General features: G+C 42.8%; 1 protein-coding gene across 1 annotated transcript in view; it reads right to left on the bottom strand.

Moving 5' to 3' along the window:
* Positions 1 to 17036, bottom strand: part of CD3D (CD3 delta subunit of T-cell receptor complex) — a 58514-nt gene extending 41478 nt beyond the window's left edge. Inside the window, exons 1-3 of the mRNA XM_078682252.1 lie at positions 15658 to 17036; positions 13561 to 14812; positions 13270 to 13521 (exon numbers count right to left, since the gene is read on the bottom strand). Of these exons, the coding sequence (XP_078538378.1) occupies positions 13270 to 13324 (55 nt within the window). The 5' untranslated portion in view covers positions 13325 to 13521; positions 13561 to 14812; positions 15658 to 17036. The remainder of the gene's footprint in view (positions 1 to 13269; positions 13522 to 13560; positions 14813 to 15657) is intronic.
* Positions 17037 to 17824: the final 788 nt, after the last annotated feature.

Genomic DNA, 17824 nt, shown 5'->3' with positions numbered 1-17824 from the left:
GTATTTGTTGTGTATGTAGGATGTTTATGTTATATTGTTTCTCCCATTAAGAGTTATGTATTGTATTACGTATATGTGTTGTAAATAGTATTGAATGTATATATGTGTCTTTTCCATTCATAAAATTTGAGAAAAAGAGTTCATAAAAAGAATTGAAAAATTATAAGGGTATAAATAAAGGTACCCAGACAAACTAAAATTATTTCTTTTGGTTTTGTCTTGGAAACAAACATTAACAAAAAGTGGGAGGTGGGTAGTTTGTGTGTTTTTACTGATATCGCAGTGACATATAAGAGGTGGATGGCACAATAACTGGTTCATCAGTGGGAATTCGGGGCTTTCGGTATCCAAACCCATGAGATTGGCTTTTATTGACAATATAATATAGGCTAGAAAGGGAATACTTTATTTATGCTTAACAGTTTGATGGACATTTTCCACAAAGCCCAGATATTTGGATGGTGAGTCCATTTAACACCGAGCATGAACCACACTATCATATTTTGTAATTACTGTGTTTGTCTTGCTAGCATTGCTTTGAAAATCCATTATTTACAGAGGTGTTATCATCTCCAAGAATTATGATACGGGAAAAATGACAAAAGATCATATATGAAAAAAGAAAAATCTAGGTAGCATACCATATATTTTAAGAATACTTAAAGTCACCAAGGATATATTTGACTATTAAAAAGGATGAAGCTGAAGTGCAAGTTCATTTATGAGGTCATGGGACTCCGGTGGCTGATTTAGTCTGTAGATAGATTGCAATATCACTCTCTGCCACTTCCACACACCCCTTTACCCACAACACCCAAATACATTTGTTGTTTCTTGGTCCTTCTTAAATACATAATCGATAATGCATTTTGTTTCTTATATTTAAATGAAGACTCTTTGTACATTGCAAACCAAAAATGAAATTCGTGGCTGGCCAGCATCTACAATTAAGGATGGTTTGCTATGCAAATTAAAATAATTATATATTCATTAGTATGTACCAATTAGATTTCTATAAAAATCAGCACTTTGATTGTGGCTCTAAACAAACTATTATCCACAGTATCTAAAATACGTCCACATTTCGTAAATAATTCTGTTCACTGTTTAAAGACAGTTTTGCCCACTTTTAAAATAGGAGTTCCTGTAATATATTAATGTCTTCATTTAACAGAAATGGGAATAGATTAAAAATATGTTCACTGTTAAAAAGAATCCTCTATATTTTTCAATGATGACTGAGGACTTCTACAAATTATACTTCACACATTTTTTTTAATCATAGGCCCTTGTTCACTTTTTTATTTATCTTTTTTGAAAAAAAATGCATTCTTTTTCAAGACAATCTGGAGCATTTTTACACAATACTGAATACCTTTTAAAATAACATTTCATGGTTTTAAGGGAATGCTGCAAACATTTCAAAACTGCACTGCACATTTATTTAAATAATTATACATACTTTTAAAAATGCAGTTAGAAAAATGCTGTACAGAAATATGAATATGTCCTTGTACACTTTGCAAAGATGTGTGTAGCTTTGAATTCTATTTTGTATGCATATTTTAAATGCTAGTTTAAAAATATTTCTACAATTTAAAAAAAATCTACATTGGTTTTCAAATTAAGTTTAAATATTTCTTCAAATAATACTGCACTTTATTTTTGTATTTTTTTCAACAAATTCTCCAATTTTAACAATAATCCTGTTAATCAAAGTGATATGAATTTAACTGAAATTGCACACTTTTTCAAATGTCTTCTCATTCACAAACTATAATTATGTACTTTTTGAAATTCAGCACATTTTCTAACTGAATTCTAAACATGTTAAAAAAAATCTTCACACTTTTAGACAAGCATTGGCAAAACTAATAGCTCTGACTTTTTGTTAGAGGAAGTGTTAAGAAATAATTAGATGAATTTGCATGTGTTTTCCCCAGCCGCCCTACAATAAAAATGCTATAGTGAAGAAATATCTTTGCAGTAACAATGTGTATGCTCGGAAGTGACCCTTATGACGAGAAGACTCTGCTAGAAGAGTCAAAATATAAAGTCTATGGTTTAAGTAAACTCTTACTTACCTTTTAAGTAAGAGAAGAATATTGCACGCTAGATATTTATGAGAAAGGGCCAGTATCCTTGTTGAATCTATCAGAAAGTCTAAGGCCCTTATTACAAGAGGCTTGTTAATTCCAGCAGGCGTGGTAACTACGTTTACCAGGCCAATATGAATTATAAGATGTGGCGTTTTACATAGGGATTTGGACTGCTGACATCTTCGTGTGAAGCACAGGGGAAAACATGCAGCCACCTGTGTGGAAAAGCCAATTCCCACATGTTATCACCCAAAAACTTGTAATCCCTGTTATTGCCCACTCATGTATTTACTGGGTGTTAGACCTGTCAGCATTATGGTGGCCTTCCCCCAAACATTTTGCCTGCTTGCCTCCAATTTTGCTGATCTTGTTCTTGTTGGCTTTAGGACTCTGGGCACTTTACCACTGCTAACCAGTGCTAAAGTGTATGTGCTCTCTCCCTAAAGATGGTTTGATTGACTTATCCACAACTGAGATAATTAATTTACCTACAAGTCAGAAGTACACCATATGTGCCCAGGGCCTCTAAATTAAATGCTACTAATGGGCCTGCACCACTGATTGTGCCACCCACTTAAGTAGCCCTTTAAAACATGCCTCAGATCTGCCACTTCAGTGTGTGTGCGTGCGGTTTACACAGCCATGTTGAATTGCAGTTTTATACCCTTGCCAAGCCTTACACTCCCCTTTTATTACATATAGGTCACCCCTGATGTAGGTCCTAGGTAGCCCATCGGGCAGAGTGCAGTGTAATTAAAAGGTAGGAAATGTGCTTTTAAGTTTTACAAGTCCTGGTAGAGAAAAACTCCCAATGAGTTTTTCACTAATGTGAGACCTACCCCACTCATAGGTTAAAATTGATTATTCCTTGTTACATCCAATACGCTGTAATTCCCAGTTGGTAGGAGGTAGATCTGCCATGTTTATACCTATGAAATTGTAATTACAAATCCACTTTAATTATGAAGTCAAACGTATTATTACAATCATAAAAATTGTACTTTTAGAAAGATGGCATTTTTCTGCTCTTAGCCCTGTGTGCCTGCAGCCTGTCTCCAATACACGTCTGTGGTTGATAACAGCTGGGCTTTGTGATTTCCCTCTAGACAGCCACACACAAAGGGAGCTTAGGTATGACTTGATGGGAAATCCACATCCTGATGGGCTATCCTGTGCAGGATGTGGGAGGAGGAGGTAGGCTCTGCCTAACACTTACATCTGAATAGGCGGTGTCCTGTCCCCACAAAAAGGACTGCTTAACCCCCTGTAATTAGTCTGGAGCCAGGGCAGGAAGGGGGGATCTCACTGCACTTCAGAGCCCTTGTTCAAAGTCTTCCCCACTTCAAAGGCACCACTGGGTAAAAGAACTGGACTTCTGACCCTACCACTTCAGTACACTTCTGGTGCTGTGGTCACTCTGCCAAGAAGATGGACAGCTGTGCTGCTGTAAGGCTGCCACTCCGCTGGACAGCTGCACTGGAAGAACTGCTTTCTTACTGTGCTAACCTGCTGCCCTCATTGCCTGGATGAGAAGAACTGGACCCACATCACTCGAACCCAAAACCAGAGTGACCCCAAGGGCTTGCTTCCAGATTGAAGTTTCAAGGACATAAATGACTTCCAACTCAACTGCCTCAACACTGGGACTCTTCCATCTGTGATCTGGCCTGCCAAGTGGTGCTAGTCCAGGCTTGGGCCCTTGGAAGTGGGTTTATGGTGCTGCTCCAGCAGAATCCATGAATCACCGTTGACCCAAAGGACTTAGAATGATCGCATTGTCACCATTGCAAGGATCAACTCCAATGCATCATTGACTGGGCTGCACAGTGCCACCATTACTGATGCATCTCTGACTTGCGCGGCTCGGGGCTGGTGCATTAGCTTCACTCTATGGCTCAATGATAACACATCGCCGCCTCTGTACTTCGTATCTAGTCTTCGACGACGGAGCGTTACCTCCACTGCACCCCACACCTCGCCTTTGGCAATAAAGCAATCAAGGTACTTTTCATCAGGGCAAGGCTGGTCCCTGTATCCGACCCTCGCTCCATTGTGGTCAGACTGAACTTTTGGATTTGACACGGTCTAGCATGACCAGATAACCCCAGCTGGCTTGTTATGCTTTTAAGCACTATATTTCAATTTATGCTTTAAAAATTCATAAAGTTGCACCTACTTAAGGAATTTTTGATGATTTGGTCTTATTTTATTCATTAAATTAAGGTCTATTTTTCTAACCAGGTATGGTATCTTTTTCGTGTGGTGTTTTAATAGTTTTACTGTTTTAGGTGTGATGCATACATTTTCTACACGTTGCCGCTTAAGTTAAGCCTGACTGCTCTACGGGAAGCTACCAGAGGATGAGCACAGCACAGGTTAATTTATGGGGTGTTTGTGACTTACCACGACCAGGATTGTGGTTCCTGCTTGGACAGGGTGCATACCTCTGCCAACCAGAAACTCAATTTCTTACAATGGCACCCGTGGTAACAATAGTTCCAGGGTTAGGAACATAACAGGATTCATCCTGGGCCATTCATAGCGAAGGTCTAAGCGTGCAGGCATCTTCACTATTTGAACAAAAAAAGGCAAACATCCTGTCATTATCAAAGCAAGTAAAATAAATAAAACTTTATGGGCAATAAGTGAATAGCAATGTGTTTTATGATATGCTAATATCCAAATAGCATGCACATCCTAAACAAAGTCATACATTTGTAATTGAATTTTCATTGGATTAGCAAAGTAAAAGCACAAAATAACACACCGGTTTACGAGCTACACGTCGTCTGCAAACTAACAACATGACTACTTCATTGTCCATCACAAAAATCGAATATGAACACAAATGTGATAATGCATCCATTCTATAAACACTAAGGGGTCCATTACGATGTCGGGCGGATCGCCATCGCCATGGTGGCGGTGGCGATCCGCCCGACATAAATGCCCGCCACCCTTTTCTCTCCGCCACATTACAATGGCGGGGGGGGGACCGCAACGGAGGGAAACACGGCCCACCACTTTTCCGCCCCGGTCGCCTTGCGGCCGGGGCGGAAAAGGAATAATATGGTGGCGGTGTCTAATAGACACCGCCAGACATATTATGATGTGTGGTGTGCAGTGCCTTTCCGTGGCAAAGGCATGCAGTCTTCACTCTGGGGGCCCCCCCTGGGGGCCCCCAGAGTGAAGTACAGGTGGGGGTGCACCTGTGGTACCCCCCTTCATTGTCATTTGCAACGCGGCAGGCACCGCGTGGTGCCTGCCACTTTGCAAATGACAATGTTAAAGTGCATTTTCAGCATTGTGGCGGGCGGTGCAGAGAGCACCGCCCGCCACAATGCTGAAAATACAGGATGTGCCCGCCACTGTGGCGGGCACATCCTAATGGCACCCCCGGGACCCCCGCCCTAAAGGCGGGCGGTCCCGATTTACGATGGGATGACGGGCGGGCAAAGTCCGCCCGTCATCCTAATGGACCCCTAAGGCTTTGATGTGCAGTCCATCCCTGAAATGGCAAACTATGAGTGGCAAAAAGGGAATGACCCAAATCCCACTCTCTCTGTATATCTTCTTATTGTTCTTGTAATAAGAATTGAAGATACACGTTCTTCCAGGCAGCTAAAGTGGTCCGGAACCACACCTAGAAATATGTATACTTCGGGAAAAAAAACTTTCAAGTTTAAAATACTCCACACTTTAAATGTATGTACGCCTTGCAAAAAGCAATGTATAAAAACGTTTTCAATACAATGAGGCCTTTAAAAAAAGAAGGCGGATCTCTTTTAGGTAAGGAGTTCTCTGCTATTTTTAAACAATTCTATATAATTTTGTTCATATAATTCAGCTGGTTCAAAAAAACATCATGTCCATTTTTTATAGCAGTGCTACACATGCAAAACATACTCAATTCTGATTTGAAATGTTGAGTAATTCAATTCAAGAATCAATTAAACTGTTATCAAATGTCTCTGGGATATATGATGATTTTAAAGAAAACTCTGCTGGAAACTAATGACTCAAGTAGAATTTTCTTCGAGGCCACTGTGATTCTGCACAAAGTAAAAATACTAAATGTACCGGTATTTATAGAGTGCACAGCTACTTCCCTGAGGTAGTGTCCTGGCGCTGTCCGTATACCGCTTAGGTCCCCTTCCTGGTTATCCCTGTGAGTGTCCACTCCTGGGCACCCCAAGGGTGAAACCAGGCATCCCAGCGCTTTTGGGGCCGTTGTGGAGATTAAGCAAGCTATTGCCCAGAGTCGCAGAGTGGGACCCATGATTAGAATAGGCACAGAGGCGAGAATTATCAGGTCCGAAGAAATTGAGCCCAAGACCCGCCAAGGCGGGTATTGAACCCTGGTCCCGATCCAGACCTCCTCATCAAGGTCTGCCACTCTAACCATTTGAGCCACACTTCTCCTAAATAAGACAACAATTCTATAAAAATGTAATGGGACACAATTGTGGGATATTTCAGCAGGACTAATATGATGGCAAAGTTGCAGCCTGCTTAAGTATTCACGTACAGACATAAGAATATTCATAGAGGTGTCATTAAACGTACACTTAGATGTTGCCTGTTGCACTCGAGCTGAAAGCACAGTTAAATTACTCTGCAATATGCACGTGGACATTTTAATATCTCGACTAATAAAACATTTCATCCTATAAGGCTTTCAAGTTTCATTTTAAGGAGAACTAGTTGGCTCAGTCAGTCAGTCAAGTCAAGTCAATTAGCTTTATTTTGATAAAAAGAGATATCATACAAGCATTTACAAAACAGTGGACAAAAAAACAGTACATTAAAAACCATTGGCTAAGCAGTTGGGATAAAATAATTTTCCAATAAATTAGATAAAATGGTCCTAATACATGACCACGATTAAACAATGATTTTTAGCCGTTTAAGTCTAATTGACCACGCCCAGCCTAAATATTTAGCCATACCACATACAATCAATGGACAAGTGTCTGACATTAGAATTCGCAAAGCGACTGTGTGGTGTCTTGTCGCCAGCCCCCTACATAGTGGTTTTAGCCACCTGGATCTTGGGGGTTTGTAGGCTGGGCATTCAAATAAAAAGTGGGCAACAGTCTCCACTCTGGATGTACAAAATATACAGAAAGGGACAGTTTGCTCCGGGATTTTCCAACGGGCCGTCAATTCTCTCAAGGGGAGCAAACCCACCCTGAATCTAAAATACAAGGCTCTATCAAGAGGCTTGGAGATCAAATCCAGTCAGTCATCTTTAGTGATATGATATAATTGCTGCATGCCACAAACCAAAATGCAGTACGGTAAAATATAGGGGACATTTTCTGCTGCATCATTCCTCACTATCATGAGGATTAAATAAGAGTGACCTGTATACTCTCCCAACAGTAGCAGTCGGTGGGGGGAGTAGCTGTCGGGTGATGACATGGAGAGGGGGAGGGGCAGGGTGGAGGGTAGTAATCTATGGATTACAGAGGATTACAGGTAAGTAAACATATAAATAAATAAAACGAATATCGTTGGCCACACTGCAATCTGAAATGCGATGCAGTGCATGCAACGAAATTCGTTTTTATCTATTTATATGTTTACTTATCTGTAATCCTCCGTAATCCATAGATTACTACCCCCCACCCTCTCCTTCCCCACGTCACCGCCCGGCAGCTACTTCTGCCACCGACGGCTACTGTCTCCCAAACTAAGGGGGTCATTACAATGGCGGGCGGACTTGAGTCCACCATCGTGCTGGCGCTTGGGACCGCCTGCCTGTATGGCGGCGGTCCCGCACTTGGAATCACGATGCGACCACCACCGTGGCAGATGGATCTTGCATCTTTACCATTGCGTCGGGTGCTGCTCACTACAGCACCCACCAGAATGTGCAAAATGCATGTTGTGCGATTCCCTGCTCTACGTGGCAGGCACCACGCGGTGCCTGCCACTTAGTGCAGGGAAATGTAGGGGGGTACCATGGGTACCCCCCAGTGCACCACCACCTCCCCCAACACAAGGGGGGCCCACAACTGCCCCCCAAAACAAATCCCCGCCAGGCTTTCAATGGAGGATTACCGGCCACAGAGAGGCTGGGCGCGACCAGCATTGTAATTTGGCTGACAGTGCCTTCTAGGCACTGCCACCATTTTGCTGATGGTGACCGCTCCGCCAGGCTGTCGGAACGATTGCCTGTGGCGGATCTGTGGCAGGCGATCTTTGTGCCCACCACGTCGTGGTCCAATTCCCCCCCAATCCTAATCTGGCTAGGGTAAAATTGCTGTCCGATGGCGGACGGCCCGCCACCGCGCGACTGGCAGTGATGGGCCTTCCGCCATCATAATGACCCCCTTAGTTTGGTGCCCCAGCTTCATATACACTGTAAGTGATATTTTTATTGAATTGGTATTTCTCCATATTGATGGCCAGTGCTTTAAGAGGTGTTTATTGTTTTGTGGACACTGGATGGTGAATATTCTTTAATCTTACCCACAAGAAGTACACAGGCCTATGGATTGTTGTACAATCATTTGGAACTCTCCTTATTGTTCATGCATACCACAACATGAAAAATACTAATTGGTAAAAACATTACATAATGAATACATACCAAAAATACACAAACCTGTACATATTACAATTAATTTATTCACATAATTAATAATCTATTCAACAAATTAAAAGTAAAAAAATAAAATTGTAACGAACAGTTAAATTGTAATGAACAATGTATTAAATATTATAACATGCACATTTACACTTATACACTTCCTAACCTACACCTCTACAAATCCAGCATCCCTCCAACAAATCAAAAAGCTTCAAATGAAATAAAATATTATCCTTTAAATATTTTTCCAACCAAATAAAGAATAAAGTAGCTATACTAAAATAATTACAAAGGATTAACAACAAAATAATAATTTAGAACACTCAAACTAATAAAACAAAATAAAGAAACAACATTCTTACCTGTCGTTTTTGTCTGATGATATTCTGGACATCACAACATTTTTGGAATAATATTAAAGTCCAACAATATATTTAAACAATTTTAAGGTCAAACAATGTCCTTTTCAGACTGAAGTTCAATCAACATTTAAGTTTGTGTAGATAAGGGTAGAAGTCAATGCGAAAGAAAGAAAGCGTTCAGGTGCATTGTACGGCCACAATGCGCTAACAAATGTCTATTAGATGTTGATTTCTAAACCCTGAAATAGACCTTTAGAGGAAGGGTGCGTGAATATTGATAGATGGGCACAAATCCCACAAAATATATGCAACAGGATGCTTTTGTTTGAGGTATGGCCTGAGTAGAAGATGGTAACGCATCTAAAAAATGTGTCCCTGTCTAATACACATTAGGATACTGGGCAATATTTCATAGACTGTGGGATTCCGTTTAGGATGGCTTAATTAGGATGAGCACCACTAAGGATGACTATCTAAAAGTCCCTAGCCAGGAATGAAATAAAGTATGGATCTGTGGAAGACACTTGAAGCCTCATTACCAGGTCTCCATTACTTCCTCAGTATCTCTGCCCCATGTAGTTACCCTCACCAAGGGGTAGAGGTATTGGAGATTGCAAGTGTGGCCATTTCAGTCCCCTCAATTATGCAGAATTAGTGAATAAATCTTTAACTATGCATCTGTTTCACCTGAAAATATTTCTCATTGTCGCCCAGTTTCTCTCCCTGATATTTCACCTGATTCTTTTTCACCTCCAGGAGAAAAAAACTCAGATCAGCGGCAAGTCTGCGGTGCTTCAAATTTTGGTGTGGCATGTAACATTAGTTGCAGTCCCTTCAAAATTAAATGGCAACTTGCATTCATATCCTTCGGGCCAGATTGCGAGTGGCCACAATTTGGGCCAGAATCTCTGCTTATAACCCCCATTACCTTCCCTCTTGGAATACCGATGCAACTTGTAATCCAGCCCTTTTTCCTGTTTTTAAACTGGCGTATTTGGAATTCCCATTTCAATGCTGCCAAATCATACATTATACTCCATGAAAAAAAGTGTCCTTTTCCGTTTATTGTTATTCAGAAAAGGGTTTTTCAAATTTCTGAACTGTGTTTTTGTTAGTGATTTTACCAGAATTTATCACAGGGATTCTGTTCTATAAAATAAGGCCAATCCTCACATTTCTCATCCAGAACTTTAGAAAACTTTAGAAAATAACTTCTGAAAATTTTTCAAGCTAGGCAGATCACCTCTCTACTGATCTTTAACCCCTTCCATGCTGCCGTCGGCCATTGAGCACTACCTGCCCAGTGCTGCCGTCGGCCAATGGCCGACGCAGCCCCGCCCGTTTTGTGGAGGTGCCACACTTCCGCAAAATCGGCGGCGCATGAAACGGGTTAAGGGCAGTTAATAATTTGACCCATTTTGCATCATGTAGTAGCACTTGGATTTTGCAATACATAAAAACATGTAATCATGATACATGCTCAATAACCTCCCAAATAGTTCATGTCTTTTTGGCAGTAAGGGCCCAATCACGTCATCGGGTATGACTTGTGAAAGTGACAGTTTTGGCTAATCACATGTAGCAATTTAGGTTAGCTACACACATTTTCGTGTTGAAACAGGTATGATCTACACCAATCCGGAAAAGCCACCATATATTGATGGACGCAACAAGGGAAGGAGATACTGTTTATGATGGAGAAAATGTTACTTACATCAATATATGAAATTCTCTGTATGTGTGTCCTTTTTTAAATATATTTTAAAATAATAATAAAATAATAAATAAATATATAAAATAAATAAATGTATATAGGAATTGTGATTATTAGTAAACATTGAAAGACGACAAACTTAAGGTCCCTAAGTCTTTATGAGTGCTTTTGTGTGTTTTTAAATATATGTGTTGTTACTAGTGATAAATGTTTTGTATATATCACATGTACATATTAGTGTATTATTCTAAGAATTTGTATCTATGTCCGTCAGTCAAGTGATATGATTTTTTTGTCATATATTTTTGTTAGGTTTCTTTATCTGCAGCCCTGAAGAAGTACTCTTGGCTTGTTGCCATATTGAACGAAACGTGTTGGCTGCCTTTTTTGTGAAATCATATTTGGAGTTGAAAATAAAGGGCCTTATTTATGAAGGCCTTGCGCCACCGGTGCGTCACTTTTTCCCATTTTAAAAGTGAGGCACCCGCGGCGCAAGACCTTCATAAATAAGGCCCAAAGGATTTAAAGGAAATATATAAACAGACTGGAAATGTGTTTTTTGTTCAAGTGCACTGCTCGTTAAGAAATATAGTTTGTGAATCTGTGACCAGGGGCACCAAAGGGCAGGTTCCAAGAAGTGTGCACGAGCCACTACTCTAATAGGACTACAGCACAGCTGTGAGGTGCTTTTCTAAAAGTCCGCTGCCCAGTGTCTTTTGAATCTATGAAAACACACTTAAGCCTGTTTTTCTAAGCATTCGCATAAAAAGGAACAGGAAATGTGAAAAATGCCTATTTTAACATCTGGATTGTTCTCCTCCAAAATTGAAAGTATCTGTTTTCCCTTGTGCCCTTTACCATATGTCAATGGGACCTACGCCAGATCTTTATGCTGTGCTGAAAAGTGCGGGTAACTAGTTTTCACATGTGTGTGACTACTCACCAACTTACACCTGAGTGAGTTTTCATGAAATGTGCAGAAATCTCCCAGGTCACTCTTCATACATGTCCTCGGAATGGTCTCAATTGTAACGTAGGATAAAAAAACTGTTTGGGCAGAAGTTAAGCACGACTGAAAAAATATGGACATTTATTTTGCATTCCTGTAATTTACACTGGCTTAAGTTATGAGTGTAAGGCTGACTTAAGCGTGGAAATATCCTTTAAAACGTGGGCCCAAGCAGTTTGCCGGATTTTTGTAAAAGTAGCTGATTGTATCATACTGCTCAGTTAGAAAGAATCTCTTACCCCTGGTCAAATTTGCTCGCTCAAGGGAGCATGGATGCAACACAATACATAATGTTATCGAAAGTTTTGATTACCAGCACATAATTAAAATATTGCATATTGTTCCTTATCGATTATATTGCTCCTTATCGTCCATCACAGAAAGTTTGTTTAGGTCTACATGCCGTTATGGTGGTGATTTTTTAAATGGTCAATGCTGTTAAAATCACTCTTTTTTAGGAATGTTGACCTTCGTGTAGTTAGGTGTTAATTTGAATGACATTTTTATTATTTACTAAATGCACGACCCATGTGAGTGAAAGTAAATGACATGTTTTTTTATACCTTCTTTGCATACCAGCGTGCACATTTAAAAATGGACACATAAATCTATAGGATATACTCATTCGGAGACGTGACGTTATCTTCCTCTTCTTTACATTAAAAGTTGTTTTGAAAAGATCATCAACGCTAACCAAACTGTTAAGGAAAGGCTGAAAATAATACAAACATCAAGAGATGGCATATTTGAAAGATCTATTTTCATAAATAATACCCAGAGATGTCATATTTAAATGCATGTGAAGCACGGTCCTCCAGCTGTATATCATAAGCTTTTTTATTTTTCTGTAGTGGTATATAGAGCGAACTCGACCCGAAGGTATCAGAGTGATTTACATGAGCGCCAGTTACATTACTTAAGGACACATTCATTTTCGGCTGGCAGGGGAGATTTGGGGCGTATTTACAAGCCCCGTGGGCCGCCGATGCGTCACTTTTAACATGGGGGAATTGACTTACCGCTGGTAATTTGCCCAGAATCACACTGTGTTGAGTCGACGCCGAGACTCCAACCTGGTTCCCCAGTTCCAAAGTCGGCAGCTCTGGTCGTTACGCCACATCCACTGTTGTGCATTATCAAGAGTGTGCATGGGTCCAAGTTTTCATAATTATAACAATATGTGGGGCGTTTATTGCGCCTTCCTGGAGTATCTAGGAGCCGAATAGTTTGTAAATGAAGGGACTAGACATTTTATCGACCTTGGCAGGATGAAAGCCTGCGTAAGACCTGTCACAACTTGGTTTAAGGTAGGCGGATATGTCTGCGGCAGGTGTATTAATTAGCCTTGTAGTTATTTGACGTACTTTGTTAAACATAAATAAATACGCGGACATTTTGGTCACAGATATTGAATTGTGTTCACGGAAATGGGTGTAGAAAATAACAGTCAAACTGGTGATAAAATAAGGAGGTCGAGATGTGCTTACCTAAGCCGAAGCCCGCCAGAAGGAGCAAAGCCAGAGCGGTTCTTCTCACACCCATGGCGCCTGAGTTTGTGATTTATGAGACCGGCTGAGGGAGTCCAACGAGGCACTGGGCTCGAGCCAACGCCGAGCGGAGTCAAGATACACTGACACACTGGGCTCGAGGAGCGAATGACACCCTGAGCCCAGCCAGATACAACCACTCACGGGGCTCTGTCCAACAACACCCTCTGCAGAACTACAGCCACACACGGGCTCGAGCCAACAACACCCTGTGCTGAAATATAACCACACCCTGGGCTTGGTTCAACAACACCCTCTGCTGAAGTACAACCACACACGAGTTCGATCCAACAACACCCTCTGCTGAAGTACAACCACACATGAGTTTGATCCAACAACACCCTCTGCTGAAGTACAACCACACATAAGTTTGATCCAACAACACCCTCTGCTGAAGTACAGCCACAGACGAGTTTGATCCAACAACACCCTTTGCTGAAGTACAGCCACACGCAGGGCTCGATCCAACAACACCCTCTGCTGAAGTACAGCCACACAAGAGTTCGATCCAACAACACCCTTTGTTGAAGTACAGCCACACAAGAGTTCGATCCAACAACACCCTATGTTGAAGTACAGCCGCACGCAGGGCTCGATCCAACAACACCCTCTGCTGAAGTACAGCCACACAAGAGTTCAATCCAACAACACCCTTTGTTGAAGTACAGCCACACAAGAGTTCGATCCAACAACACCCTATCTTGAAGTACAGCCGCACGCAGGGTTCGATCCAATAACACCCTCTGCTGAAGTACAGCCACACCACAGTTCGATCCAACAACACCCTATGTTGAAGTACAGCCACACAAGAGTTCGATCCAACAACACCCTATGTTGAAGTACAGCCGCACGCAGGGCTCGATCCAACAACACCCTCTGCTGAAGTACAGCCACACGAGTTTGATCCAACAACACCATATGTTGAAGTACAGCCACACACGAGTTCGATCCAACAACACCCTATGTTGAAGTACAGCCGCACGCAGGGCTCAATCCAACAACACCCTCTGCTGAAGTACAGCCACACAAGAGTTCGATCCAACAACACCCTATGTTGAAGTACAGCCACACAAGAGTTCGATCCAACAACACCCTATGTTGAAGTACAGCCGCACGCAGGGCTCGATCTAACAACACCCTCTGCTGAAGTACAGCCACACAAGAGTTCGATCCAACAACACCCTATGATAAAGTACAGCTGCACGCAGGGCTCGATCCAACAACACCCTCTGCTGAAGAACAGCCATACACAAGTTCGATCTAACAATACCCTTTGCTGAAGTACAGCCGCACACAGGGCTCGAACCAACAACACCCTTTGCTGAAGTACAGGCACACGCAGGGCTCGATCCAACAACAACCTCTGCTGAAGTACAGCCACACAAGAGGTCGATCCAACAACACCCTATGTTGAAGTACAGCCGCATGCAGGGATCGATCCAACAACACTCTCTGCTGAAGAACAGCCATACACAAGTTCGATCTAACAATACCCTTTGCTGAAGTACAGCCGCACGCAGGGCTCGAACCAACAACACCCTTTGCTGAAGTACAGGCACACGCAGGGCTCGATCCAACAACACCCTCTGCTGAAGTACAGCCACACAAGAGGTCGATCCAACAACACCCTATGTTGAAGTACAGCCGCACGCAGGGATCGATCCAACAACACTCTCTGCTGAAGAACAGCCATACACAAGTTCGATCTAACAATACCCTTTGCTGAAGTACAGCCGCACGCAGGGCTCGAACCAACAACACCCTTTGCTGAAGTACAGGCACACGCAGGGCTCGATCCAACAACACCCTCTGCTGAAGTACAGCCACACAAGAGGTCGATCCAACAACACCCTATGTTGAAGTACAGCCGCACGCAGGGCTCGATCCAACAACACCCTCTGCTGAAGTACAGCCACACGAGTTTGATCCAACAACACCCTATGTTGAAGTACAGCCACACACGAGTTCGATCCAACAACACCCTATGTTGAAGTACAGCCGCACGCAGGGCTCAATCCAACAACACCCTCTGCTGAAGTACAGCCACACAAGAGTTCGATCCAACAACACCCTATGTTGAAGTACAGCCACACAAGAGTTCGATCCAACAACACCCTATGTTGAAGTACAGCCGCACGCAGGGCTCGATCTAACAACACCCTCTGCTGAAGTACAGCCACACAAGAGTTCGATCCAACAACACCCTATGATAAAGTACAGTTGCACGCAGGGCTCGATCCAACAACACCCTCTGCTGAAGAACAGCCATACACAAGTTCGATCTAACAATACCCTTTGCTGAAGTACAGCCGCACGCAGGGCTCGAACCAACAACACCCTTTGCTGAAGTACAGGCACACGCAGGGCTCGATCCAACAACACCCTCTGCTGAAGTACAGCCACACAAGAGGTCGATCCAACAACACCCTATGTTGAAGTACAGCCGCACGCAGGGATCGATCCAACAACACTCTCTGCTAAAGTACAGCCACACAAGAGTTCGATTCAACAACACATTCTGTTGAAGTACAACCACGCACGGGGCCCGATCCGACAACACCCTCTGCTGAAATACAACCACGCACGGGGCCCGATCCGACAACACCCTCTGCTGAAATACAACCACTTGTGGGGCTCGCTCCACCCACACCCTCTGTTGAAATACAACCACACACTGCGTTCGATCCAACAATGCACTGAGTTGACCCTATCCAATGACACACTCGGTGGATCCAACAACCAGCTGGGCCAGAATACAGCAGCACTCAAGCCTGGTTTCGACGATGCAGTAGGCGGGGAATCAAGAACAGATACTCCACATTCAACAACACAGTTGGCCAGGAAGGAGTGACACGCTTTGGAGGGTCAAAAGATGTGCTGAGCTAACAGAGCTCTAATTCCGATCCAGCAACACTGTTGAGTAGATTAAAAGACTCCGCTGGATGCAGAAAAACACCTCCCTGGATCCAACGGGGTGTTGGACAAGAACACAACAGCTTGTTAGTGCAAATCAAAGATTTACCGGGCTGAGATCCAACACCACTCGGGGTGGAACAAACAATCCACTGGGCTGAATCCAGTGACAAACTGACCTGAATGAAAAGATGCTTTCATTCAGATCCAAAGGCCCAACTGGCTAGACTCCAACCATGTATGCAGCCCGAAACTAGTGATGCGCTGAGCCGGATCTAATGCGGTACTAGACCAGATTGAGGAGGCACTCAGCCAGATCAGACAACGCGCTAGATCCAATCCAGTGATCAAGGTGGTGAAATTCAGCAATGTGGCAGGAGAGCACTAGTTACACCCTGGGAAAAATTCAACAACACATCAGACAAAGTCCAACAATTTACAAGCCAAATGAAGCAAAGATCTAGGCCAGATTTATTAAAGAGAGCACAAGGCCAGATCCAACAAGGCACAAGGCACACTTCAACAGCCTGCTAGGAGCAAGACCACATGAGGTGTAAGATGTGCTAGACCAAGCATGCTAAGCCAAATCACACTAGGCCACAACCAATGGCATACTAGGCCAGTCCTACCAAGAGACAGGCCAAATGCAATGACTTGCTAGGCAGAACTCCATGACTCACGAGGTCAGATCCGACAGTCTGATGGGCCAAATCCAAAGATAGGTGGTGACAAATTCAATGACCCTGTGGGCCGAAAGTCATCTTCCAACGACGTGCAAGGCCAAGCCCAACGCTGCACTGAACCAGGCTCAACATTCACACTAGACACAGCCGAACATGTGCCCTGGGGGCCTGTGTTTTCGTGCTGAGAGCCTCGAGGCCTCTCTCCTCCTCCTCCTCCTCCCACTCCACAGCCTACCAGCCCTCCCCGCCACACCCTGCAGCCGCAGGTGGTGTAACGCTTTTTCCGTGCATAACCCTGCGGCAAGCTCCCTCGGTGGGCGAGCATGTGAACAGGAAGCGCTTCAAGCGCTACAAGGCGCTGGAGGTTTCCCCACTCCCCTCTCTGGTTTTTTGGGGACCTTGTCAGAAAAAATGCAGCAAGCGTTATTTCTAACTCCACAATATGGGGAGATAGATATCATTATCCGCCATTTCACAGGTGCTTGTAGTAATGTAAACAGAGCTATGTGCAAAGATACTGATGGCAGATATTGACCCGGAGATCCCCCAATCTGGACATTTAGGCAGCTACTATAAACATGCTGGCACTCCTGGCTCCAGATTTGTCATTATTAATAAAGGCAACACAGATGTAGGTTTTTTCCCCGACTGTTTCATGTATGTACGCATGGAGAACATCTTTTTTGAAATCTATATTTTTTAGTAAAAATGAAAATATACAAATTTTGGATCTCTTTGAGTATTCCTTTAGTCATTGCCAAGCCAATATCCGTGCCAATTAACTGCAAAGAGTTGAAAAAGGGACGTTTAATAGATAGAAATTTGCATCAGTGTTTCTTCTACAATGCTAATTTATTCAGGTCAGTGTATTGTTCTATGGCGAATGGCTAATTGGGACA

Source organism: Lissotriton helveticus, chromosome 3_1 (assembly GCF_964261635.1).
Source record: "Lissotriton helveticus chromosome 3_1, aLisHel1.1, whole genome shotgun sequence".
Classification (NCBI taxonomy): Eukaryota; Metazoa; Chordata; class Amphibia; order Caudata; family Salamandridae; genus Lissotriton; species Lissotriton helveticus.
This window is presented reverse-complemented; position numbering and strand designations above follow the sequence as displayed.